The sequence below is a fragment of the Giraffa tippelskirchi genome, chromosome 8 (assembly GCF_054371585.1).
Source record: "Giraffa tippelskirchi isolate mGirTip1 chromosome 8, T2T-mGirTip1v1.2.pri, whole genome shotgun sequence".
NCBI classification, from domain to species: Eukaryota; Metazoa; Chordata; class Mammalia; order Artiodactyla; family Giraffidae; genus Giraffa; species Giraffa tippelskirchi.
In genome coordinates, this window is record NC_137282.1 from 150432292 (window position 1) to 150459379 (window position 27088).

The following is a 27088-nucleotide window of genomic DNA, read 5'->3' on the forward strand; positions in this document are numbered from 1 at the left end:
AGGAGCGCTAACGGTCGCTAGTTGACAGTTGCTCGCTACTGGTCGCTTGCTTGGGGGAGGGGCCGATATGAACACCAACCAACCGCCGCTATAACTCGTACTCGCCATAACTGGTGCCCATCTCGCCACAACTGGTGTCCATCTTGCCACCACAGCACCGTGAGCTGAAAGGTATGACTCCAGAAAGCTGCCAGGTCCGAAGAAGTAACCGCCGCTCCAGCAACGTCATCCTCCAGTCCTCAGTGGAGTGACGTTTGCAGGCGGCAGAAATCATGAAGGCCACACAGAGGCAGTTGACACACCCGTTAACCAGGATCACTGCCTGAGGCGGCGGGAACCGTGGGCTCAGCCCTTTCCTGGCTGCACCAACAAGGTGCGACCAACAAGGTGGTCTGGGAGCTAGCACCTCCAGAGCGGAGCTCCCGTCTGCCAGTTTGTACAGCAGTGGGTGGTGGGAGCAGCGGCCTAATGGGCTGGGCGCAACTGGGCTCAGAGAGGTGCGATGAATCAGCCCCTGCCTCAAGAGAGCACTAGCTGGTCCAGGGAGGGAAGAGGGAAGGGATCATCACACCTCGGGTTTGGGCTGGGGAGCCACCGCTACAATCATATGATTTGATTCTCACATCCATTCCATTCCAGCCTTCCTGTTAAGAGTTGCAAAAGAAACAGCACAAATCATCAATCTCTCACCATTCAAAGCATAATGAAAGCCAAGTGCTCAATGATACAATGTGTTGTCAAAACAGCTCTAGGCATTTTTTTTTAATTGAAGTATAGTTGATTTAAATATTGTGTACCTTTCAGGTGGAGAAGACCATAATTCAAAAAGATACAGGCACCTTCATGTCCATTGCAGCACTATTTACAATAGCCAAGACATAGAAACAACCTAAATGTCCATTGTAAATAGCCATTGACAGATAGATAGATAAAGATGTGGTATATGTATATAGGAGCTTCCAAGGTGGCGCTAGTGACAAAGAATCCACATGCTAATGCAGGAGACTTAGGAGAATTCGATCCCTGAGTCAGAAAGATCCCCTGGAAGAGGGCATGGCAACCCACTCCAATATTCTTGCCTGGAGAATCCCATGGACAGAGGAGCTTGGCAGGCTACAGTACATAGGGTCGCAAAGAGTCGGACACATCTGAAACAACTTAGCACACACGCGTATATATACAGGCTTTTTAATTTTTTTTTTTACCAGCTTAAACTGTTCTCCACAAAACCATCTTAAAACATATGCTATGGGACTTCCCTGGTGGTCAGGTGGTTAAGAATCTGTCTGCCAATGCAGGGTACGTGGGTTCGATCCCTGGTCCAGGAAGATCCCACATGCTGAGGAGCAACTAAGCCCAAGCACCACAGCTATTGAAGCCTGAGCGCTCTAGAGCTCTGCAACAAGAGAAATCACTGCAATGAGAAGTCCATGAACCACAACTAGAGAGTAGCCCTGAGTCACCACAACAGAAAAAGCTCATGCATAGCAACGAAGACCTGGCACAGTGCCCCGGCCCCCCCTCCAAAATCTATGCTGTTTTCCTCAGATCTACAAACATAATGACTTCTAGAAGAAGCCCTTTGTTTGGGGGTATAGTGTATAGCGTGTTAGTCGCTCAGTCGTGTCTGACTCTTGCGACCCCATGGACTCTAGCCCGCCAGGCTCCTCTGTCCATGGAATTCTCCAGGCAAGAATACTGGAGTGGATTGCCATTCCCTTCTCTAGGATGTCTCCCAACCCAGTGATCGAACCTGGGTCTCCTGCATTGGAGGCAGATTCTTTACTGTCTGAGCCACCAGGGAAGCCTTGTTTGGTGGTGGCAGGGCTAAAAAGTGAGTTCAAATAAGAGAGAGTTGCTGAGATCAACACGAGAACTGAGAAAAGGGTCTTTGTAATTATAACTGAATATGTTCAATAAATATGGATGGCATTAGAATTTTCCTGAACCATCTGGAAAGTCTCCTTAATTATACAGCTATATAATTTAGGAGGTTACATTGAAACCATTATATTTTTGATAACTGAAGTAATAGGAACTTTATTATGTACGTAACACTAAGAGTTGAGGCTTTCTATGTGATGTTCGTTCAACATCTCCTAGGCATCTCCAGAGTAGCAGCTCTAAGTGGTACATAACAAAATGGGGAAAGGCCAGAGAGGGGTCCCCATTTCCTTTTTTTTTTTTTAATCTTTATTGAATTTGTTACAATATCGCTTCTGTTTTATATTTTGTTTTTTTGGCTCTGATACATGTGGGATCTTAGCTCCCTGGCCAGGGATCAAACCTGCAACCCCTGTATTGGAAGGCAAAGTCTTAACCACTGGACCACCAGGGAAGTAGTCCCCATCTCCTTTTCTATTATCATATCACTTTTTTACCCTAGAAAGAAAAACAGTCATCCTAAAGCAAAAGTTTTCATAAATGACATAGCATTAGTACTATTTCAGTTATGTCAAAGAATCACCTATATATATATATGAAGACAAAATTGTGATTTCACCAGAAAGAAAATACCTCTGCGATTTTCAGAAGCTAAATAGCTGGGGCGGTGGAGGAGCCTGGCTAGTCTGATTTCAAGCTGGAGCTGGGTTTTCTCCATCTCTGTTTCCAGGCACACAGGGCTGCACAGGACAGGGAGTCGTCGACTCAGCAGAAATTTGGATTTGGTTCTAAGGGTCCTGGGTTGAGAAAGGGTAACCGGAAAAGATCTTGGGATGGCCTGAAGCTAGTCCTGGCTGGAAGTGAGAGAGAAGATCCTAGGAGGGAGAGGGCTTCCAGTCTGAAGGGGGCAAAGTCTCCTCAGAGCACAGAGTAGGCGGCAGGAGGGTCACTGCTGCTGGTCTGTTTGGGAAGCACAAGCTTAAGGGGAGAGCCAGAGAGGGGGATGCAGGGAGTCCAGGGTGCTTCCAGATGGTCAGGAAGACTTAAGTGAAAGGGACCTCGCACAGCTGCAGAGAACTGTGGAGAGAAATTTTTAACGTCAGTGCAGCCAAGAGCCAGGAGCCAAAGGGTGCAGGCAGTGTGGGTTGGATTTAGGCGTGGCTGGCCGGTACTAGGTGGGAGATACTGATTTGGAATTTTCTTGTCTTGCCCTCATTGAGGAGAATCACAGAAGGAAGGAGCCAGGATGGCCTGGGCTCTGCAGCTGCCTCTGGTGGATGAAGTGACTGAATATGGCTGGTGTAGGACTTGGATGCTAGTCTGTCCTGGATCCACCAGGAACTGGGTGCTGTGCCTCTAGCAGAGGTGAAGGAGACCCTGCACCTTCTAAATAACAAAGGTAGGGTACAGAACAAGGGTATATAAAAAAAGGCATAAAGAGCTAGTTTTTTTCTGCACCTAGGGAAGAGGAACTTGTTTCTTTTGTTGTTTTGAGTATTGTGGGAGAAATAGAAAAAGAGCTAGTAGGCAGTGTCAAGAAGAATGACTCGTAATTAGCAACTAGATGAGTGTTGAGAGACTGTTGTGTGTTGTGGGTGACTTGCAGACTCTTAATGTGTGTGTATGTGTGGGTAGTTTGCACTGAACTAAAGAAGAGGCCAGACTGAACTTGTAGGTGGTAGGGAACTGGGGCTTGATGATGAATATTGGTTGACTGCTTGGGAGGAAACGTGAGACTTCAGTGACGAAATCCACACAACTGCAGCTTTATTCAATTATAGGGTTTCTGATTTTTGAAACATAAGCGGTGAAATGAAAAAGTGTCAGAAGTAACTTTTAGATGCTTCTAGACCTTCATGTGTTAAGCCAAATGTTGATAATACCGAAAAATCTATTTTGAAAGCAAAGAAGAGATAGAAACTAAACAATTAAAGGATAAAAGTATATAGATTATATAGAATTTTCCCTCAAAGTACAATAAGTGGGGGAAAAAAAAGATCAGAGAACCAAAGAAGGTTGTAAAATGAGTTGAATGACTCTTTCCAGAGAATAGTTAATGCAATATTGTTTGAGTGTCTCTGCTCTTTCATTAGTGCATACTGTGAGCATCAGAATTGGAATATTAAGGTCTAAGATGCGAAATACTAACTCTGGGTGGTAAAATGGGATTTGGGCTCAGGGGTGGGAGATCAGTGCTGGATCGATAGGCATCTGAATCAAGTTCACACTGGTTGTGATCTTCTGACAAAGAGCAGGCCTGAAGGAAGAAAGAAGATAAGGCAAAGATGATATGATATGAGCTGTGAAATTTAGAGGTAAGACAGAGTCAAGAGAGAATAAATCAGAAAGAATGGCTTAAAAAAATCCTTTCTTACTCCAGTTTTTGCTGAGTATTTTCATGAAATTACTACAAAAGGGGCAAGGCACACAGTTCAGTATCAGTGGTGGTTCCTGCTCTCACTGACCTCTACCCTGTTGGCACCTGTCCACAAGCAGGTTGTGCCTGGGGCCTTTGAAAAGGTAACTGAACCCAGCTGGACAAGGGGCCTGGAGGAAAAGCAGTTTTAATCGAGGGCAGTTCGTGGAACTTGTCTGCACACATCAGCACTTCAAAGAAGGGCTAGGCAGAGCACACCATCGTCCTGCTGAGGTGAAACTAATTTTTTCTGTCTACTTGTTTCTCTTCTAAGCGTTCTGTTTCTGATGTAATTCTTGGCTTTAAAAAAAAATAATGAATTGTAAACCTTTGCCTTTCTCTTAATTCTACCCAATTCCCTATTTTTATCTATCAGAAGGCTTTATTGTAGTGTGCAGCACAGAAAAAAAAAGATAATTCAATCTATGGTGGTTTAGCAATATATCAGGTATTAATATATCATATTTGCTACTCTAAAGAGCAATTGTCACCTTTCCCTGGTAAGTCAGCTGGTAAAGAATCTGCCTGCATTGCAGGAGACCGGGTTTGATCCCTGGGTGGGGAAGATCCCCTGGAGAAGGAAATGGCAACCCACTCCAGTCTTCTTGCCGGTAGAATCCCATGGACAGAGAAGCCTGGCGGGCGACAGTCCATGGGGTCGCAAAAGAGTCAGACATGACTTAGTGAAGATCAGTTGGTTGTGGCAGAACATACCAATCCGTTACCTTTAATCCTTGTGACATTTTGAGGCCCAACCTCAAAATTTTAAAAAAATTGTGTGATTATTTTACAAAGTATTATATGCAGCATGAATGTAAGCTTGATGCTTAATAATAAAACGAGTACCTGTGAATTCACTACCTACTTTTAAGAATAAAGGACCATTACTATCGTATCAAACTGACCAACTTATCAAAACTGTTTTCACAAATCATGCTTTTGGTGTTGTATCTCAAACCCATAAACAAACCAAAGGGGACCTAGATTTTCTTCTATTCTGTCTTCTAGAAGTTTTATGGATTTGTGTTTTACATTAGGCCTATGATTAATTTGGAGTTAATCTTTGTGAAAATGGTAAAAACTGTGTCTAGATTTTTTTTTTTTTTGCATGTAGATGTCCAATTGTAGCACCATTTGTTGAAAAGACTGTCCTTTTCCCATTGAATTGCCTTTGTTACTTTCTCAGTGATCACTTGACTACATTTTTGTGGTTCTACTTCTGGACTCTCTTTTCTGTTCCACAGATAAGTTTGTCTATTCTTTTTACCAGTGTCATACTGACTTCATCATTATGGCTTTATAGTAATTCTTCAGGTTGGGTAGTATCAGTCTTCCAACTGTGTTCTCCAGTTCTGGGTTGGCTATGCTGGGGATTTTCTCTTTCCATATAAAAGTTAGAATCTCTTTGTTGATATCCACAAAATAACTTGATGAAATTTTAATTTGGGATGGAATCTATAGGTCAAATTGGAGACAACTGAGCCCTTAACAATTTTTAGTCTTCCTATCCATGGACACGGAATAGCTTTCTATGTATACAGATCTTTGATTTCTTTCATCAGAGCCTCACAGTTCTCCGCATGTAGATCTCATACATATTTTATTAGGTTTATGCCTAAGTGTTTGCTTTTGTGGGGCACTAATTCAAATGGTGTTGTTCTATCTGAAATTAATATAGCGAATCCACTTGGTTTGGGTTAGTATTTTTATGGTATATCTTTCTCCATTCTTTTACTTTTGATTTAACTGTCTTTATATTTAAAGTAGATATCTTATAAATAACATATAGTTGGCTGTCTTTTTTTTTTTTTTTTGGTGTTTTAAAGACCAGCTTTGGAGGTGATGGCCAGTGCTTTCATTCATTCCATTGAGTAGAAGGCAGCCATGTGCCGTGTCTCACTGCAAGGGCAACAGGGAAGTGCAGCCCAACTCTGTGGCCAGGAAGCAGTGAGGTACAAGTTGTGATATGTGTCTGTGTCACAAAGGGTTGCACACATGTGTGAGAATATTCTGGAAGTAAGTGAGGTCAGCAAGGGCTTGGTCTTTATACTGAAGTCATCTTTCTATTAAAAAAATGTGTTACAGAACTCTGCACCTCCCCCGGGTAGTGTCAGCATCTCCAGATAAGGCTAGAATGATCTATTTTGCCCGCCTGTTCTAGTTGCTCCTGGAGGTGGTGTGGCAGAGTGAAAAAACATTGGAGTCAAGTGTCCTTGGGTTCAAATCCCGTTTGCCACTTATTAACCCTGTGAATTTAAGCAAATCACCTAAGCTCTTGGAGTCTCAGTTTCTTTACTGTTAACTGGGGGGCAGAAAGAAACTAGGTAAAGCAGTCAACATTTATGGAGGTGCTCCTATGTGACATGTTCTGTGGTCCACTGGGAAATAGCAGAGATCTGCTAGTGTTGGAGGGTTTCCTGTGAAGACGTGGGTCACAGTGCCTCACCATGGGGGCAGGGGCACTGGCAGCAGCAGTCTTGGGAGGTGCCCCTTGGTCTGAGCCCTCCTCCAGTTTGTAATTCACTCTGATGGTTGTTGATTTTCACATTGTTCAGTCTTTTTCTTGCTGTGAGGACAGGCATGACAGCTTCCAACACTCTTCTGTTGGACCAGAAACCACCCACCACCTCTTTTTGTACAACCTGTGAGCTAAAAACAGTTTTTACATTCTTAAAATGGTTGAGAGAAGTCAAAAGAAGAATATTATTTCATGACAAGTGAGAAATACATGAAAATCAAATTTTAGCATCCCTAATTTTTATTGGAGCACAGCCATGCTCATTTATTTACTGACTGTTTATGGCTGCTTTCATGCTACAGAGTTAAGTAGTTTTGACAGAGACCTTATGGCCCACAATGCTTAAAATATTTATTATCTGGATCTCTCAAAATGTATTTATATTTTCCATCTCCTTTTCTGTGCTACACTCTGGGTAATTTTGTCATACCAATTCATTTCGATCTCTTTAGCTGTATCTAAACTGCTGGTTTAGCCATCATTTCTTTTCTTCAACAATTATATTTTTAATTCCTAACATTTTATTCTTTTCCAAGTCTCTGTGGCAGGTTTTGATCATTTCTTCTTTGTCACTCATTTTTGTAGTACTGTTTCTTAAACACTTCATACATATTTATCTTATATACTATATCTGATAATTCCATTATTTGAATTCTTTGAGGTCTAAATCTGATGTTTTCTGCTTCTGCTATCAATGCTGGTTTGTTTCCTTTTGTATTTGTTGACCTTTCACTGTGATCTTATATTAGGGGCTTCCCTGGTGGCTCAGATGGTAAAGACTCTGCGTGCAATGCAGGAGACCCAGGTTCGATCTCTGGGTTGGGAAGATCCCCTGGAGAAGGGAACGGCATCCCAGTCCAGTATTCATGCCTAGAGAATTCCATGGAAAGAGGAGCCTGGGGGGGCTACAGTCAACGGGGTCACAAAGAATCGGACATGACTGAATGACTAACACTATATTTGGTAGATACAGTCTGTGGCCCTATGTGGTCTTGTCCAGAATATGGATGAGTTTGCTCTGCTGAAAGCCAGAGAGATGACTCTGAGCTGGAGCACTAGAGCCTTCTTCCAGTTTCTCTGGTTTAATTTGAATCTTAGATTTAGTTCTTCAGGCTTTCTTTGTTGACCTGAGGCTTTTTTTCTTAATTCCAGCAACAGTATTAGAAATACAACTGGTAGCCAACCTTAGGCTTATCTCAGCAGTATAATAAAATTTTTTTTCTGTGCAGTCTAGATATTTTGTAACAGGAGGGTTTCCTGGCCATTTAATCTGCCACACTGCCAGAGCAGGAGTCCTATCCAATTCTTTCTTCTTCACTTAGAAATAACTTTGCCCCCTGTTGCTGGTTTAGCGCCTTCTCAAGACCAGGTAAGAGAATCATTTCTACAATTTCTATTGTCTCCTTTTCTTTGTTGCACCCCTATGCCTGTCCCTGTCTTTAGTACTCACTTTATTCCTTTGATAGGTAACCAAACTTTGAGTCAATGGTGATGGTACCTTCTCTTTGACTGAAGAACAACTGTACTTTGGTTTCTTGCCAAGGGTAGGATTTGGCTGTGCTTCTTTTCTAGCCTCTTGGGTCTCGTTCTGCTTCCTCCCATTTCTAAGCACATACAACCTCTCTTCCCATCCCTAACCCATCGAAACATGCTCTCTGTTGACATGGCTTAATTTTTACTTACTGATGTCTTTATTTCAGATCTCTCCTGTGGAATCAGTGTTCTTTCTTGTTCCTTGGGTCTTCAGAGTATGGCTTAAAGCTAAGTACTTTTCGTCCTTTCTTCACATCACTGCCCACATACTGTTCTGTCATTGTTAGATTGATTAGTTACTTCTGCAGCTAATGCCATCAGTTACAAATGGCTTTAGATGCAGAGATAAGGCAGATGAAAATGCATTGTAAACTGTAAAGCCCTGTACAATGCTAAGGGCTGTTCAAGGCTGAGAGACACAGTATAATGTAGGTTTCAGCTGAGGCAACTGTTCCTGAATTTGATTATGCACAAAAAAAGTCTTAAAGGCCTCTGGAGCCGAAAAGTAGTCTGTACAGGAAGAGAAGTTTGAGTCTCTCAAGGGGGAAATGGAACACCCTATTAAGCTGTTGTGGATTCAATTCTTCCTCTGTTTAAATACAGCAAATCCATTTTTATCAAAGACTGAGGACAAAAGAATCACTGAGGAGTCCTTCAACTTAGACTTCCAATGGTTTCCATCTCTCTCAGTTTGTACCTGTGCAGAGGCATAGAAGATAGAGATAGCATCCATGAAACATGACGGGGAAGAGTACAAGAAATTAGTGCCAGTGGACAGGATGGTCACAGATCTTCCAGAAAGTGATGTTAACTCAGAAGGATGAATTAACCATGTCAGCCAGGGTGTGGTTCCAAGAGTAAAACTGGGAAGAGGCAGGTTTCTGATATGTGTGTCTGAGGAGAAGGAACTAGGAGACCTTAAAATATTGCAGAAAAAGCACTGGATTAGGATTCTGGAGATGGTTATCTTGATGAAAAAAAAAGTGATCACTGAATTGTCACATGATAAAACCAGCTCCTTGTTCGGGATCAGGTTGCTTTCCAACTCAAATCCTGTGACTCTCTGGTCGTTATTAGTTGACATGTTTTTGTTCAAGTTGAAAAAGTAGGCCTTAATTAATGTTTTTGGTTTGTTTATCTGAATTCCCTGCTTATATTAAAACATGGTTCTGATTCCCTTGTTTCTGTATTCCTGATGTGTGCAGGCAGCTACTGAAATTGATGTAGGAAAGAGAAAACACACACATCTTCCCTTTTCCCTAGGAACTAACTGTCTTTTCTGTTCTATATACTCAAGTCCTAAAACTTCTGTTGAGAAGCCCAACATGACAGAATTTTCAGTTTTGTTTCTAAGGCACGTGATAACATGGGACTTTGTCCCTGTTTCCCACAACACTTTTCAGACACCCCGGCATAAAGAATTCCAGAACTTTTTGATAGTAATCTTTGCACAACAAAGTATAATAGTAATTCCTAGTGTTGTAAACATTCCAGAATATTTTAAGAAATTGTTCTATTTGTCTTTCAGTCTTCAGGTCCCAGACTTAAGGGCACAACAGAAAGCTTGCTCTTTGCATTCCGTGGATCACTGCAACTTCCTGCTGTTAATGGTATTTCTGTTAACTTCTGACTGACTCCTGGCTGATTAATTCTTTTTTTTTTTTTTTTTTTAATAAATTTATTTATTTTAGTTGGGGGCTAATTACAATATTGTAATAGTTTTTGCCATACATTGACATGAATCAGCCATGGGTTTACATGTGTTCCCCTTCCCGGACCCCCCACCCACCTCCCTCCCCATCCCATCCTTCTGGATCATCCCATTGCCCCGGCCCTCAGCCCTTGTCACATGCATCGAACATGGAGTGGTGCTCTGTTTCACATATGACAATACACATGTCTCAATGCCATTCTCCCAGAACGTCCCACCCTCACCTTCTCCCTCAGAGTCCATAAAATTGTTTCATGCATCTGTGTCTCTTATTCTGTCTCGCATATAGGGTTATCGTTACCATCTTTCAAATTCCATATATATGCATTAGTATACTGTATTGTTGGTTTTCTTTCTGGCTTACTTCACTCTGTATAATGGGCTCCAGTTTCATCCATCTCAGTAGAACCAATTCAAATGTATTTTTTTTAATGGCTGAGTAATATTCCATTGTGTATATGTACCACAGCTTCCTTATCCATTCGTCTGCTGATGGACATCTAGGTTGCTTCCATGTCCTGGCTATTGTAAACAGTGCTGCGATGAACATTGGGGTACACGCGTCTCTTTCAATTCTGGTTTCCTCGGTGTATATGCCCAGCAGTGGGATTGCTGGGTCATATGGCAGTTCTATTCCCAGTTTTTTAAGGAATCTCCACACTGTTCTCCATAGTGGCTGTACTAGTTTGCATTCCCACCAACAGTGTAAGAGGGTTCCCTTTTCTCCACACCCTCTCCAGCATTTATTGCTTGTAGACTTTTGGATAGCAGCCATTCTGACTGGTGTGAAATGATACCTCATTGAGGTTTTGATTTGCATTTCTCTAATAATGAGTGATGTTGAGCATCTTTTCATGTGTTTGTTACTGGCTGATTAATTCTAAGTAGGCAGGGCAGGGATTCTCATTCGTATCCCGAGGCATGACCTACCATTTAATCTTTCCATTTTCTTTCATGATACATGGGTTGTAGTCTAGATTGGATTCAGGTGCTCCCCAGCTTCCCAGATCCTAGAAGATGAATCCATTGGCTATTCAATTGAGCTGTACCCACCCAGGCAGTCTTCTGCAAACCTTCCTGCATCCAGATGCATAGCCCCCTAAAGCTCTCTGGATCAGACTCTCTCCTCCTTGTACAGCTCTCCAATAGCAAGGCTTTATCTTCCCTTCATTTCCATTTTTGCCTCGAAGCATCTATCCTTAAGTCTTCCAAATATGGCTTCAGAAGAAAAAATCACTTGAGAGCCTGTCCTCAGAATTTAATTCTCCTAATTAAAACTTATTTCTCTCCCTACTAGACTGTAAGCTTCTTCATGCTGATAAGAATCTATGTCTTTTTCTATTTGGACTCCAGCACTTACAGCCGTATCCGGCATATAGTAATCACTTCATGCTATTCAAAGAGTGACTGAATGAATAAATGAACTACTTCTCTTAATCAACATGGAGTGAATCTAGAACAAGGGAGGCAATTACCAGTATTGAGAAATAGTCTACTGGCTTCAAGCTTCTTATGAGGAAGAAAAGTTGACTTGATGTTTTCTCGGTGTACAAATCCTTCTTCCATATCTGGGGTGGCTTCTGTAGGTGATCAGAGACATGGCAAGTTCTTTTGCTTCCTAAAGTGGCAAACACAAGTGGTCAAAAAACTGCCTAATGTTCCCCAGATCGCAAAAAGATGGTAAGGCATATGATGTTTTGAATTTTTGTTCAAACTTTCCCCTTAACTTAAGCATGTCTTTAGAAATAAAATGTAGGAGCATAAGACAATAGTAAGAAACCATCCACAAGGCTGAATTCTTAAAAAAAATTCATTTTATTGATCCTTTACCATACAAAATTTATTCAAATTACACCCATTTGAAGTGGTAAGATCACAGCTAGAGAACAGGTTACCCTGTAACAAATCTATTTACAAAATCCATCATAAAAGCTTTTTTTTTTTACATTATATTACATATTTTCTTTTTTAAACTAGCATACAACACAAAGCTAAACTGATTAGTAGTTTGCATACTCCCAATTCTGGGAGAAATACTTCCTTTTGACAAAATCTCGTACCCCACAGGAAAAGAAATTCCCACAATCGGACAGTTGCCACCCGACTCACTCTGCAAGGCATCTTCCTTCAAATCCCTCATTTAGTACACACGAGTTGTCATGCACACACTGAGTTCTTACTTTCTTTTTCCTGAAAGCTAAAGCTTTAAATACTGCAATTGTATTTACAGATCTACACTTACAACAAAAATGAACACAAGAACCACCACAACAACAAGAACAACAAGAACAACAACAAGAAAAAAAACAAAATAACACTCTTAAAAAATTACAAACCAGCTAGAAAATATTCTGGCAGTGTTTACAAATTAATTGCTATTTTTGTACAAAATTGCTAGATAATGAAAATATGAGGAGACTGCGTATCAACTTAAATAAAATGATTACTACGCACAAATCTGTACATATTAACACACACCTAACACTGTTTGACAGCTCATGTGTTGCTCTTTATACAATTTACTCTCTAAGGCTCACGCAGTCATAATTTGCACACTTGTAACTTTTAGCCATTTCATGTGTGAGCTTTAATAGCAGCAACTCAATGGTACCAGGAAACCTGCATACTCAGTACTTAAAGTAACACAAATACTGTAGTACTAACCCACTTCGTGTGCCAGAAACTTATGTCAAAAAGAAAAGGACTAATGCAAACAGAATACAGTATGGACGTCTAATTACTGTACACCAGTTAAGCCCATTAACTGGGAAAGCCTTATGCATGAAGGAACTTTTAAGACTTATTAGGATTCCTTTCGTTTTTTAAAACAATAAATACGGCATCACGTTACGAAAAGGTTTAACGAGAAATTCAACCAAACACACAACCACCTAGCCAGGTGAGCTCAGTCTTTAGACTTTGGAAAAAAATCAGCTTTGTGCAGCTGGCAAAGAGAATTACACAAAGCTGGAAGCAGAGGCAGCTAACCAGATGAGATAAATATGGGAAATAGGGAAAAGCTTGGCATAAATGGTTTCCCATACAGGAAAAAAACCCCACAGTGCATTTCCAGTAGGCACTTGACACAAAGCTCCCCCTCCCTCCCCCACCCAATGCTTCATCTCGGACCAAGTCCAGTGTGTGTCCAGGGGAGGAGGGTGGGGATGGAGGCCGAAGAAAAAGGAGGATAAACTGCACCTTTGTTTTTCTTCTCAAACATACACCCATGCATACCTACACAAATAGTTTAAAGTGCTGGTGTCATTTGTGTTGACCCCACCACCACTTTGCATATTGTGGAAATCTACCTAGAGTAAATCGGCTGGGGCTTTCGTGGGTTTTGTTTTGTACTTTTCCTAAGGGATATACATAAGGAATATTCCATAAGATGGTATGGAAAAGCCCAAATGAACTTTTTGGCCAACCCAATATTTCTTTTTTCCCATCCTGTTGAATCGAGTGCCTACCATGCGCCTCCCACTGTGTCAGGCAGAACAGCAATTCAACTCAACCGTTCTTGGTGTTGAGGTTTAATTTATTTATTAGATGACTCCCTCATTCCCACAGTCGTTAGCATCCAAGGAATGGATGTGAGGTACTCTGCCACATCCCCAGTGGGAGATGGCCATCTACCCCCTGGCCAATGGGAAAGCCATTCTTGGACTCAACTGGTAGGATTTTGCCGCTGTCAGGAAGCCTCCGATTTGGGACGCCATTCCTGAAGAGTTAAGTGGGAGATGCCCTGGCATCCTGCCCTGCCTTGCTTCTACAGCCCCAGCTTTCCTTGGTCCAACCTGCTCCTTCACAGTGAAAGGGGGGACAGGGGTTCTGGCCAGGACTCCTGTAGCTGCCGACACAGTGGGAGCTCCCTGCTCTCAACAGCTGAAGCGAAGTGCCACTGATAGCATGCTACTCACGATGGGGGATGTCCTTCTCCCCAGAGGCCTCTCCATCCGACCCCATCCTGAGAAGTGGTCTCCCTGAGTGCAGTGTAAGAGCCCTTTCCCCGGTCACAGGGGGCCTGGGAAGCCCAAGGGACGGAGGGATCCATCCATACCTGCTGCTCCTTGGGGTCTGACCTGGTTCTCTCCAATGGGCCGCCCCATGTCAGCGAGCTCCACTCGCTCCGAGCACCCCCTCCTGGGGAAGGAAGCGAGATGGGGCAAAGCTTCTTGCCGAGACTATTAAGCCTTAGATCACACATGCTCTGATCAGTAGAGGTTCTCTACCTCTGCTTAAAATAATTTGAATTAGCAAAAACCGCTTCAAAGTAAACAATTAAATTGAAATGGTTGATGGGTGCCACAGGAATGCTTAAATGGCAGCTAAAAAAAAGAAGAAGAAGAAGAAGAAAAAAAAAAACAATCCACAAAGAACTCCTAAGTAGGCATTTGCTATAAACTTCAAACTTACAAATACGTTGGGGGCAAGAGAGTGGGAGTGGTTTATGGAGACAGGAAAATCCACAACAGCTTAGAGGGGCAGAACTCGACTGTTCTTCTGTATCTGCAATGAATATTTGAGAACAGTTTCTTCATCCGAAAGTCTGTGGAAGATCTCTTGGCCTCCGAGTGGGACACGCGGTCCATAGCTTAAACTGAATTATGACAGTAATTTAAATATTCCTAAGAAGAGCTGAAGAAATCCATTTCATACTTTTGCATGACTTCAAGTTTACAGTTCCTGCAGTTTCCATCCCAAATTAGCAGACCCCAAAGACATGCATTCTGCAGAGAAGGCACGGCTTGAAATGCTATTAAGGAAGATTGCTGTTTTCGAGTGGGCCAGGTGGCCAGACCCCATTCTACAGCCCATCCGTCAGGCACAGCAAGCCAATCTGGGAGGGAGGGAGGGAGGAAGAGGACGGGTGAGAGACACCTGATTGCACATTTTCTCACTTGCTGACTCATCCAGGAGATTTTGGAGCCTGGGGCAAGGCAGGACTTTCCCAAGGGAGCCTGCAACTGTGCGTAGATAAGACAGTTTTGTTTTTTTTAATTCATTAAAATGTCAGCTTTGTTCTGAAGTCTGTAGTTTACTTCATGATACTATGTTGGAGGAAGAAGGGAGGAAGGGACAACACTGTATGACACATGTTCTGGTTCCATAATAAAAAAATATTGGTTTATAAGGGGAGTTCACACAAAGCATAATCAACTACACATAAAGTCTTCCACCAGCGGGAGCTTTTCCAAATCGTAAGCATCAAAGAGATCGCTGATGCCTTCTTCCTCCCCGAGGCTTAGGAGATAGTCTTCTTGGAGCAGGGGAGGCAGTAAGTTCACAAATGGTCCTTCTAGGTTGGAAGGAATTTGGTCCTCAGTCTGCTGTAAAAGGTTGGCCGGGGAGGCCAGAGGAGAAAGGTTTGCCATAGAAATCGAGCAATCACTATGTCCTGAGTTGGTTGAAGCCAAGTCTGAGAAGAAAGAAAAAGGTGGTGGAAACAAGAAAATAAGTCAGGCAAAAATCTAATTTGGAGGAAGCATATACATGTTGCTGTTATAGAAGCATGCATTCTTTTGCTAAGGACAATTAGATGACATTACAACATTGTTGTTGTTTAGTCTGTAAGTCATGTCTGACTCTTGTGTCTCCATGGACTGTAGCCTGCCAGGCTCCTCTGTCCATGGGATTTCCCAGGCAAGAATACTGGAGTGGGTTGCCACTTCCTTCTCCAGGGGAACTTCGCAATCCAGGGAGGGAACCCACGTCTCCTGTATTGGCAGGCAGATTCTTTACCACTGAGCCACCAGGGAAGCCTGACATTATGGTATAGATCACCTCTTATACTAATGGGCATTGTTAAGTAGGGACTCTGGTCAGCCTTTTGTTGTTCTTGTCTACTCACTCATCTTTTAAAATATTAACTGTTAGCAAACAAGAATACAGGTAGCTTCAAAGATTAGAGACTAACAAGTTCAAAAACAAGTTCTTGATACCAGTTAGTCATCCTTTAGGAAAAACAAAAGAAAACAAAACACGCAGACTGAAAAATTGGCTCCCCAGTAGAGATCACTGATTTTAACTAAGTCTTTTTTTGAACAACTAGCTTATTAAAGATAATCCTAAAAATACAAATAAAAGGACACATCCACTTTGAAGTTCTAGGGTGGGGGAAGAAAGCGGTCTTTGGTTTTACCATTTGAGGTGCCTTTTTTTTTTTTGCTCAATATTAAGTCCAGTCTGATTACTTAAATCACTTCTTGCTGCTATCTTGGGAGGGAGAAAAAATTAAGCACATATCTCCAATCTGAGACAACAAAAAGACTACAAAGAGCTTCCTTTGCTGTGGAGACAATGAAGGGAGGAATCAGATTTATTTTTTCTTCTCTTCCCTTATTCTTTCCCCATCACACTGGGGGGGGAAATTAAGATAAAACTTCTTCTTCAGCAAAAGGCTTCCTTCTCCCAACTTTTTTTCAGTTCCCTCTCCAATGATCTCTGTGATATCACTCAGAGGTATGCGGCCAAGTACAGCTGGTGATTCAGCTGGACAGCTCACACCTTCACTCTTCACTTTCACTGGTTTTCCAAAACACTGCAAAGAAACAGTTTCTGCCTATAGCAAAAGCCTGAGGGGACTCCATTTAGTGGGTGGAGAAGCCGTTTGCCCAAGATCATTATTTTCTTCTGCAAACTATTTGGAATTTTTTTTTTAAATGTAACATTAATGATAGAAGTTTTTGTTTCTTGTCAAGACTGGTGATTCTGATACAGGATCCTTCTGCTACTGCTGCTGCTAAGTCGCTTCAGTCGTGTCCGACTCTGTGCGACCCCATAGATGGCAGCCCACCAGGCTCCCCCGTCCCTGGGATTCTCCAGGCAAGAATACTGGAGTGGGTTGCCATTTCCTTCTCCAATGCACGAAAGTGAAAAGTGAAAGTGAAGTCGCTCAGTTGTGTCCGACTCTTTGTGACCCTACGGACTGCAGCCTACCAGGCTACTCCGTCTGTGGGATTTTCCAGGCAAGAGTACCTGAGTGGGGTGCCATTGCCTTCTCCGACAGGATCCTTCTAGTTGCCTTCATTTTTAACATAGTTTCCAAATGACACAAGTGGAATTTTTACCTTTGGAAGTGGGTTTAGGGATATTCCCATTGTGGTCTTGGTTGTTTGTTTTCATTGGACTGTGTGATTCAGTCTCTTCCGGACACAAATAAACCTCAATGGGTCCTTGGGTACTTGCCAAATGTATTTGTAGGCTCTATGAATAGAAGTGAGAAAAGTTCAAACTGCAAGCTGTTTTGTAATTTTCATGGAAAAATGGAAAGTAAGGGTAATTTTCATTGTTGCTTATGCTTCTCCACTGGTAGTCTATCTCAGTCAATGACTGTCAACCTCTAGAGCAGGGGTCAGCAAACTACAGCCCAAAGGTCAGTCCTGTCCACCAACTGGCTTTGTAAATAAAGTTTTATTGGCAAAAGTCACACTCATTCTCATTGTTTATATGTTGCCTCTGGCTTCTTCTTTTTTTTTTTTTTAATGCTGTAACGGTAGGGCTGTGCACCTGAGTAGTCCCAACAGACTAAAGGGGTCACATAGCCAACAATATTTACTGTTTCTTTATAAAAAAAAAGCTTTGCTGATCCCTGCCAAGAGGAGGTGAATCGTTTTTAAAAAATTATTTCTTTTATGCAAACCATTAAAAGGTCTTTTAAATGTTCCAAATACCATATTTCCATGATACTCATTCCTGAAGAGTACGGTTTTTTTATGTTGAACTTTAATCACCACTGCATGAATAGTAAGTAGTCTTAAGTGCTAGGAACTGAGTTTAACAAAAGAATACAGCACACTAATATTTAAAATTCTTCTTCATCTAGGTCATAAACCTATTATGATCATTTAAGGTGAGAACTCTACCCTAGACGGGAGTTTGTAAATTTCATTCTTTTTATTTTGTGTGCATTCTTTTACCACATTTCTTTATCTTATAGTCTAAGCTTGTATTATCAAAGTATATCTGAAAACAATCACAAGAATATGCTCCTTATTTTCTTATAATATTCTCACCTATCAACAAACCCAAAGTCTCATTTGATTTTGTAAATGTTAATGTGTTATAAATGAATAAATTCTTTACATGTGCTAAGATAAGGTAGGGAGCTACTTTAAAACATCTGTATCTCTATTCATGGTGGGGACCATATCCAGAGTAATCAACATAAAAGTCCCCACTGGTTCAAATCAATCAGAACCACCAGATAACAAATTATGAAAAAGAGTAACCCACAAGAGGGACAGGGCCCCCATACCACTTTGCAAACTATCAACCACTTTGAGTTGAATGCCCTGCTATGTTAAAATTAGACTTTTTGGACATTCAATACATAGCAAACTGTTGATATGTTTTTAAGGTTAGAATTAAGTAAAACAGATGGGAAAGAACTGTCAAGCTTTCAGGAAAATATGGATTTTAACTGACGTCAATGATTCTTTAAACACTAGGCATTCCAATTTGCAGCAACACGGATGGACCTCGAGAGTGTCATATTGAGTGAAGTAAGTCAGAGAGAGAAGGAAAAATATCATATGACATCCCTTATATGGGGACTCTAAAAGGAAATGGTACAAATGAGCTTACCTACAACTTACAAAACAGAGACTCACAGACTTAAAAAATGAACTTATGGTTGTAGGGGTGGGTGGGAGGGAAGGACAGCTGGGAGTTTGGAATGGTCAGGTACACACTGCCATATTTAAAATGGATAACCAACAAGGACCTACCATATAGCACATGGCACTCTACTCAGTGTTACGTGGCAGCCTGGAAGGGAGGGGAGTTTGGAGGAGGATGGATACATGTCTATGTATGGCTGAGTCCCTTCACTGTTCACCTGACACTATCACGACATAATCAGCTATACTCCAATGCAAAATAAAAAGTTTATTTTTTTGGAGAAAACCAAAAAAACACCAGGCATTCCAAAAAGATCTCTGCAGATGAACAGAGATATATCTCCTTACCTCTATTGGGTCAGGCACTTCAAGTCTTGTTTCTGGAGGGGCTTTCACAACTATAACAGTTTGGTCTTTAAGGCCACTAATTTTTCGAATATCTTGATATGTAACATAAGCTAACGTAATGAGCGTTAAGGAACTCTTCCAACTAATTGTCTCAGATGTAACCATTATGAACAGAACAAAATAGATGCATGGAAAAATTTTAAGTATTTTACGTCTTATAAGAAGATACTGATATATCCTTCTGGATCTTCCAAACAACAAATCAAATATATAGCTTTTTTCCTGCCCATTTCTAAAAAGTCCATGGCTACTTAAGATATTAACATAAACACAGAAACAGAATATTTAAACTCTCAAAAGAAAACTAAAACTCAGTTTGGTCAGGGCTTTTCAAACCAGATTTCGAGTGTTCTGTCACTCAAGTTGAATGATGGCAGAATCCCAATTTACAGAAAAAATTTGAGCTCTATTAGCCACAATTTTGTTGAAACTGCAGTAACTTCTATCTGCTACTCTACTATTAGAAAGTGTCAGCAGCCACCCAAAATGAATGAATGAGTAGCAGATACATTTATCCGTGGAAGAACTCCAAGTCCCACTCAGGCAGACAGCTTGTTTTCTTAAGTGCACCTGGGCTGGTTGTGTTATAGACTGCTTGCTGATAAGAGTGTCATTATTTCTGTTAGGAAAACTGTCCTTTATATAATATTATTAACTATAATATTTCAGTGCTCACCAGGAGGAAAGCAGCTTCCAGATGTTCTGCAAACTAAATCATTGTGGAAAAGAGAGTAAAATCACATTCAGTACTCTTGGTAGCTACTTCCGGGCACTGAACAATTCTTTAAAGTGCCCTGACTGACAGTCAAACCTAAGAGGATATTATGAAAGAATATGGTATTTATTATATGATAAAAGTATTTGTGCAAGCTTGCTTAGACAGACAGGCTTTGACTTGGTGCTACTAGAGAATAGGTCACATAGCTTTCTTTTATAAGGGACATGGAATAACACAATTAATCTACAGTGGCTTTAACCAGTTGCTTTTTTATATTAACTTACAAAAAAATGCCTAGGATGAAACAGCAAATCACAAGCCAATGAAGGCATTTCTGAAGGTAACATAGTGAAAGGAGTCTGTGATCTAATATGTTTGATACAGTCATAGGACTTAGCCTAGAGGAAATGATGTCCCTTAGATTAGTAGCTTTTTATTAGAAATTAAAGGAAGCTATGAACCTACTCTCCAGAAAAAAACACCTTCACCCATAATCTGCACGCACATTAAAAAAATTTTTTTTGGCTGTACCGAGTGGCATATGGGATCTTAGTTCCCTGACCAGGGATCAAACCTGCCCCCTGCAGTGGAAGTACAGAGTCTTAACCACTGGACCCCCAGGGAATTCCCTGCATGCACATTTAGGGGCATCTCTCACAGACTACTGGAGTAGGAAATGGCAACCCACTTCAGACTTCTTGCCTGGAGAATCACATGGACAGAGGAGCCTGGTGGGGTACAGTCCATGGGGTCACAAAGCGTTAGGACACAACTGAAGTGACTGAGCATCCAGCATCTCACAGACTATCATGTTAAGTCTCAGTAGTTCAGACAACAGCTAATTTACTGTTGAGCTTGACAGAACAGCTCACGCAGGATTCTAGGTTTTAGGTCATCATCTGTCTCATCAAGGAAGCCAATTGCTATCTTTATGGAAGACTTGACAGTTGTGAATTTTTACTGAGAACAATGGGGAAACTGATAACTAGGTACTTGCCCCACAGCCCACTGTCAGAAAGCTATCTGACAACTTATTAAAAGCTCATCTACAGTTACCCAACTTGCTGCAGGAAGGAAATTTCAACACATTTGTGAACAAGCTGTACCACATTCGGAACTGGATGGCAAATTGAAATAAATTGTGCAAACATATTCTCTAATCTTACAGATTTAAAAGTGCTTCCATTGTGGCTCCCTTCTGAATTTGTTTCTTGGGATAGCAGCCCCCTGCAAGGAAGCTTTCACCTTCTGCAACAAAGGCCCCAGAGAAAGCTAATGTAGGTGATAAGGCTACAAGCTGCCAATCATGTATAAAAACCACATCTCCTCCTCTAAGGGGCTCCTGACTACACAATGTAGGAAACAGCCCAGCTACAGCTATTCTTATTTCTTCCCCTGTAAACCCAACCTGGCCACCGAGGGAGAGGGGGTGGGCGTCAAATCATCACACCTCTTCTCCAGCTCACTAACCATCAGCTGACAAGGTTAATCCTTTGGCCAACAGGAAATGAACAATTGAGTTTTTAAAAAACTGCTTGAATTGGAAAATAAATGTCTCCATAACTTTAAGGGAAAGGTTACTTTAGATGAGACACTACAAGAAACTGGGCAGGTCACATTTTATTTTTTGTCTAACAAAGATAAATGTGGAGCTAAAATTAGAGATAGTATTATTTAAAATACTGGTTTTGTTTTCTACTAATAACTGAGAAGATTGCAAAATCTTCTTGTCAACACAATGAAGTAATCGCTCTCCTCTATGGTCTGACATGAAGTGATGACCAGTAAGTTTCCTTCAGCTAGTCAACAGATTGTCAGCCAGTTAAGAACAAGAGTTGGCTTTTTAATACTTTTGCTTTCAAGGACTAGAAAAATGGATAAACTGAGATTTCTTAAGCCTAAGGGTGCTTCTGAAATCAGTTTTCAGTGCTGTGATTCAGCACTGTTGTTGTTTAGTTGATCAGTTGTGTTGACTCTGTGACCCCATGGACTGTAGCCCACAAGGCTCATCTGTCCATGGGATTCTCCAGGCAAGAATACTAGAGGGGGTTGCCATTTCCTGCTCCAGGGGACCTTCCCCACCCAGGAATCCAATCCACCTCTCCTGCATTGGAAGGCAGATTCTTTACCACTGAGCCACCATAATGTGCTTTAAAAATTATAGAACAATTCTTCTTACACTCTTTCAATTCCTTCAACTATAGTTCAGTCACAGAGTCAATAAATTCCAACTGCTTCCAATATCTGATGAAAAGAAAACAGAATATGAGAACCCCAACAATGACAGCTAATACCCATCCAAAATCCAGGAAGCCTAAGATGAATCTGCTGAATGTTATCATTAATATGAATACTGACACTTTATGGATTTCATTAATAGTGTTGCCTTATGCTATGAACGTACCCATATGTCCCAACCACACATGAATAAAATGTTTTAAAAAACAGTTCCCACCTGGTTATCAAAAGAGAGATGATAGGACGACCCCCCCCACCCACTTACTTGGGCGAAATTAGGGTAAAATTCTACCTTGCACATACAAGTCAGATGGTCAACTCTAGAAATAGTCTAGAAAGCACTGACCCCCCACTGAACAGGTGCCACAAAGGATATCTTTGATTCTCTGAATCCTCGGTTAACAGTTTGAGGTCCAGGGTGCAGCTTTGGATCAGTTCATCTAATTTCTTCTCCTCCTGACTGAGCTCGGTCACTTCTTTTGACAGGCCTTGACACTGGGCCAGCATGCCCCCGTCCTCAGATAAACTGCAGCCCCTGGAAATCCAAACACAGACTCTGCCTGGCTGTTCAACAGGCCAAAAGGGTGGGGGTAGGGGTGGGGCAGTGAAAGGGAGGGCTGGGAGAAATGGTCCTTCGGGTAAATGTCCCCTCTTGATGCAGGAGGTCACATTGCTTGTTAGCCAAATGTTAAAATTAGAACGTTTATACATATTTTTTTTTTATACATACAGTCCTTCACTTTTCACACCATAGAAATTAAGTGAAGAAACACTGCTATTTTCAGGTTTCTTTCCTCCATAGGTGGCCTGTTTCTTTAGAAGACTCAAATTCAAAGGGCAGAAGGAGGCAGCTCTTCTTCCTGCCACGTGCCTCCCAGTGGGGAAAAAGAAATGAGGGGAAAAAGGAGAGAAACAGCAAGGTAGAAAGAATGGAAGGAAAAGATGGAATGGTTCAAAAATTCAACCAAACAGCATCCCAAAAAAAGCATGAAAAACCTAGGTAATTTCTGAGGGTCTTATATCAACAACTAAAAAGGAAAAGGAGGTTAAGGAAACACAGATGTGCTGGATGCAAGAACAAAGACCAATCCCCAACAGGTCTGTCTCAACCACTGGCTAAAATGGGTTACTGAATCGTCACAAAATTCCAAAAAGTACAGAAAAACTACCTGTTTGTTTTATTATGTTCGAAGCAGTATTTTTTCCAAGTCAACACATAACAGACTTATTCCCTCTAATAAGGCTTTGGAAGTTGTTTCTCAAATACTGGGTGTTCAGATTCTCTGTCCATAATTCACAAATGATGTGATCACACATTTAATCATGCGTGTGGGTGTGTAGGTGACAAGTATTATCATCTCAGCTTTCCAGAAGGAACCAAGGCATTTAAGTCTTGACTTAATTTACACAGAAAGTGAGTTAATATGCAGTGAGAACCATGGATAGATACTGTGTATATACACGAATGTGTTGATACACAGGCATAGATAGTTTCTAAATTCCTATTAGAGACAAGCCAGAGACCTGTGTAAGGATCTATTAGATTACATGGGAGCACACATGCTGATATCATGGTGACAGTTGAACAGTGTGTTACTGTACATCTGCAGGGCCCTATTTAATCCCAAGAGCCCCTTGCTTGAGGCTAATTGAATATAAATCTTTTTATCTATGACACCATCTAAACAGGTCTCTTTGTAAAGAGACTTTGAACTTCTGGCTAAGGAACTGAGGAGGGAAGAGAGGAGAGAGAAGAGAATAGGAGAAAAAAGGAATGAAGTGTGGGCATGAGTGTGAAAGCTGGGGCTGGGAGAAACCCCACTGCAGTTTGCAAGGAATCCCACCCCCACCCCAGCCCAGAGCCAGCAAACTGGCAGCGGGGCGGGGGGTGGGAGGGGGTGGGGGGGTGGGGTCACCCATACTCACATCCACTGCACGTTGTTTTTAGACTTCTTCTTAATGAGGTGGATGCCTTCCAGGACGTTGGTGATGTCATAAATCCTTCTCTTTTGCACCTTCAGCACCTCTGCTGCCTTGTTCAAATCCAAGACCCCATCAGGTGATTGGCTCAGTAGCTGAATGAACTTCTTGGTGAGCAGACCAAGGGATGTATCATACCTTGTTTTTTCTGAGGGAGATTTTGGAGCTTAAAGAAAAACAAAAACCGAACGGGTGGGGGGGATAGGGGGAAAGGTAAAGAAATGAAGGGTTTCTTTGCAGTCAAGCAAGCCCCCTCTCCCCCAGCAGCCCAGGAATTAGCGTCAGAAGCAAAGCTGTTGTTGCTGATGTTTTTGATGAGTCATAGAAAGTTATGAACTGCTTTATTAGAAAAGGAAGGGATGGTAAAAATTCGTGTTTGATGAAAGTGTTTCACTGTGAATTTCTCAGTAGTTTCTACTTTGACTTATCTTACCCCCTGGAACTAGTGAAGTATCTCACACATGGTAGGTATTCAAAACTATCTACCAAATGAATGAAAAGTGCTGTAGCCTCATGGCATCAGCACACATGGAGCCTAGCTCAATGGGTTCAGACTGTGAACCTCTCCAGCCTTTGATGACAGACCCATCCTAACTGGATTTTCAGACTCCTTTATCCGTTTACATATAACTTGTTCACCAAGTTTTCAAATAATGTCGATGAAGAATGCCTAGGAAAGTCTTTCAGTCCCATCTCCCCATCCCTCTGGTATGAAATATCTCCATTTAGTATTGTATTTATTCTCTTATAGGTACACAGGTCAAAGGTTTAACCGAGTATAGCACACAATTTGTGGACTGCCTAATTCATACACTACAGGAGAGTTTGAAGAGCTAGGAGAGGATGAAGTCTAAATTAATTTAGCCTCCACATTAAATGCCAGAGACATAAAGGACAATTTAGCCATTTACAACCTCCTTTTCTCTCAAAGAAACAATGATCGTGTTCATGGAAATGGAAACTAGCTGCAATTCATTGGTCTCCATTGATTCTTATGCTGCCATATGCTCAGCTAGAGATTTAGGCCAACAGAGGTAACACACCTAACGCCCAGCTAGCCTTGGCCCCTCAAGTAAGGCCCATGAAGGAAAGTTAAAGTTAGATTTGACTACAGAATGGTGCCAAAGAATTTACATTCTGAGTTGAAAAATGAAACTGCACACATCAACAGAGGCCTCCCCTGAAGTCAGCATACAGGTAACAAGACTCACTCTGTAAACCTTTCACTGGGTGTATGCACACATTATATTTATTTTTTTGGTCAGGAAAAGACAGAAATGAAAAAGAACCAAATATGCCAAAATTGTCCACACCTCGGCGTCCCTTCAGCCACAAGCTCTGAAAGTTGGGAAGCTCACACCTGGGAGAGGGAGAGATGACAGAATCCTTACTTTTTGGGCTATCTGGACTTCGGAGTGCAGCTCTTCCTTTGCCCTTGGGGGTTTTTAAACCATCTGAAAGGTACTGCTGACCGCTTTCTCCTAGCTCCAGCCTGCGCTTTGCCTGGAATAAGAGAGTATAGTAGTTGGTCGCAAGTTACGTGGACGATCACAAGTAAGGCTGTGGCCTGGCTCCTGCCAAACGCAGCAGGCTCGCATCAGCCCTACCCTGGCCCCCTTGGCCTCCTCTGGGTCTCCGTTCCCTCCAGCCTGGGCTCCCCGGAACCCTCTGAGGCGGGGCTCTCGCCTCCTGTGCGCGGATGGAAAAATCCAACAATCCTTCAGGCTTAGGCTCTGCAGCCACTTTGTCCATTTACTCATGGATTCAACACATGTGCCAGGCATGGGGCTGGAGACTAAGAATACCGCAGGCACCATGGAACTTAAATTCACTTTCCCCCAACAAACCTTGGCTGCTACCTCCATCTCTGACCTGGACTGAACCCCCTTCCATGTGCTTCCCCAAACACTCTGTGTTTGTTGGTATCATAACACTTGCTGGATATAAGAGTTACTTTATTTATCTGTTTCTCATTTCCTTTAAGGCAGGGACTGTTTCCGATTTATCTTTGCATACCTAGGGCTTGGCACAGAGCCTGGATTTCTGTAGGTATTCAATCACACACACAGAGTCTCTCTCTATATATATACACATATTGATATATTCAATGAAAGAAAGAGTGACTGAACAGGAACACAACTAGTCACAGACTACAAATGGTCATTCATCAGAATAAAAAATACCACAAACACTCAATCTTGGGCTTCCACTAGGATTACTTTCTGCATTTTGCTATCAACCTGGGCAAACGAAAAGTTCTCACCCAACTTTTCCATCTGATTTTCACTTTAAAAATATCCACTTTGTGTCTTCTGTGTACTGGGCTCTGGGCTTAGGGAACAGAGTTAAGCAAGACAGATAAAAGAGTCCCTTGGTTCCCAGAGTGTAGAGACAAGGAGAGAAGCCAGGTAATTAAGTAATTGTTGACTGCTGACTGCATGGGTGTAAAGGGCGTTCAGACAGGGGTGGTACCAACTAGACACCCACACGGCAATGTACATTTAGGCTCATTTCAGGGTGGATTCTTCTAAAGAGGAGATTCACAATTTCAAAATAACTCCCCATGACGTAGACACTGAAGTAACAACTTATCAGCTGATGACACATATCCAGCTTCTCTATGGAAAAGCTAAACTCATGACCTCCTCCAGGGGATCTTCCCGACTCAGGGATTGAACCCCCCCCTCCCCCCGCCCCGTCTCATGTCTCCTGCATTGGCAGGCGAGTTCTTTACCACTAGTACCACCTGGGAAGCCCTCTGCATGTCATCATCTGCTCCCAAACAGTCCGTCAAATCCTTGTATGGGCCTGTTGCTTTGGTTGGCCCAGCGAACATTCCCTCTTCATCAGGCAAGTTCCCTGATAGTTCTTTGGGGAGCATCTCTTCCCATAGACAGGTGTATCCAGGTACACAGGTGACCCCGACTAGGCTGGTCTTTCTTTCCATCCTCACCCTCCCCACAGTGATCGAGTCAGATGGCCTAGGACCAAAGCTGGGTGAACAAGGCAACCCAAGGAAGTTTTCTGGATCTACTGCTAGGAAGGGGTGTGGCTTGTTAGTAAG

At 42.0% G+C, this 27088-nt stretch overlaps 1 protein-coding gene and 1 long non-coding RNA gene across 6 annotated transcripts in view; one reads left to right on the forward strand and one right to left on the reverse strand.

The window, feature by feature from the left end:
• The first annotated feature begins 44 nt into the window (after positions 1-44).
• Positions 45-25982, forward strand: LOC145516664 (uncharacterized). Of its 3 annotated transcripts, XR_014061628.1 has the most exons (6): positions 45-171; positions 3105-3283; positions 17885-17911; positions 22847-23044; positions 24066-24135; positions 24776-25982. It is a non-coding gene; the product is annotated as an uncharacterized LOC145516664 (long non-coding RNA). The 3 variants fall into 3 exon arrangements; XR_014061626.1 differs by lacking the exon at positions 17885-17911 and having other exon boundaries at positions 23993-24135; XR_014061627.1 differs by lacking the exon at positions 17885-17911.
• The window catches only part of E2F3 (E2F transcription factor 3), an 81577-nt gene continuing 66347 nt past the window's right edge, over positions 11859-27088 (reverse strand). For 2 of the 3 annotated variants that reach the window (XM_081518054.1, XM_081518055.1), the window contains exons 2-7: positions 25416-25527; positions 23971-24172; positions 22421-22579; positions 19029-19143; positions 17130-17265; positions 11859-15478 (exon numbers count right to left, since the gene is read on the reverse strand). In XM_081518054.1, coding sequence (XP_081374180.1) covers positions 15216-15478; positions 17130-17265; positions 19029-19143; positions 22421-22579; positions 23971-24172; positions 25416-25527 — 987 coding nt within the window. In that variant the 3' untranslated portion in view covers positions 11859-15215. Of the gene's footprint in view, positions 15479-17129; positions 17266-19028; positions 19144-22420; positions 22580-23970; positions 24191-25415; positions 25528-27088 lie in introns of all 3 variants that reach the window. The other variant, XM_081518053.1, reaches the window with a different exon arrangement.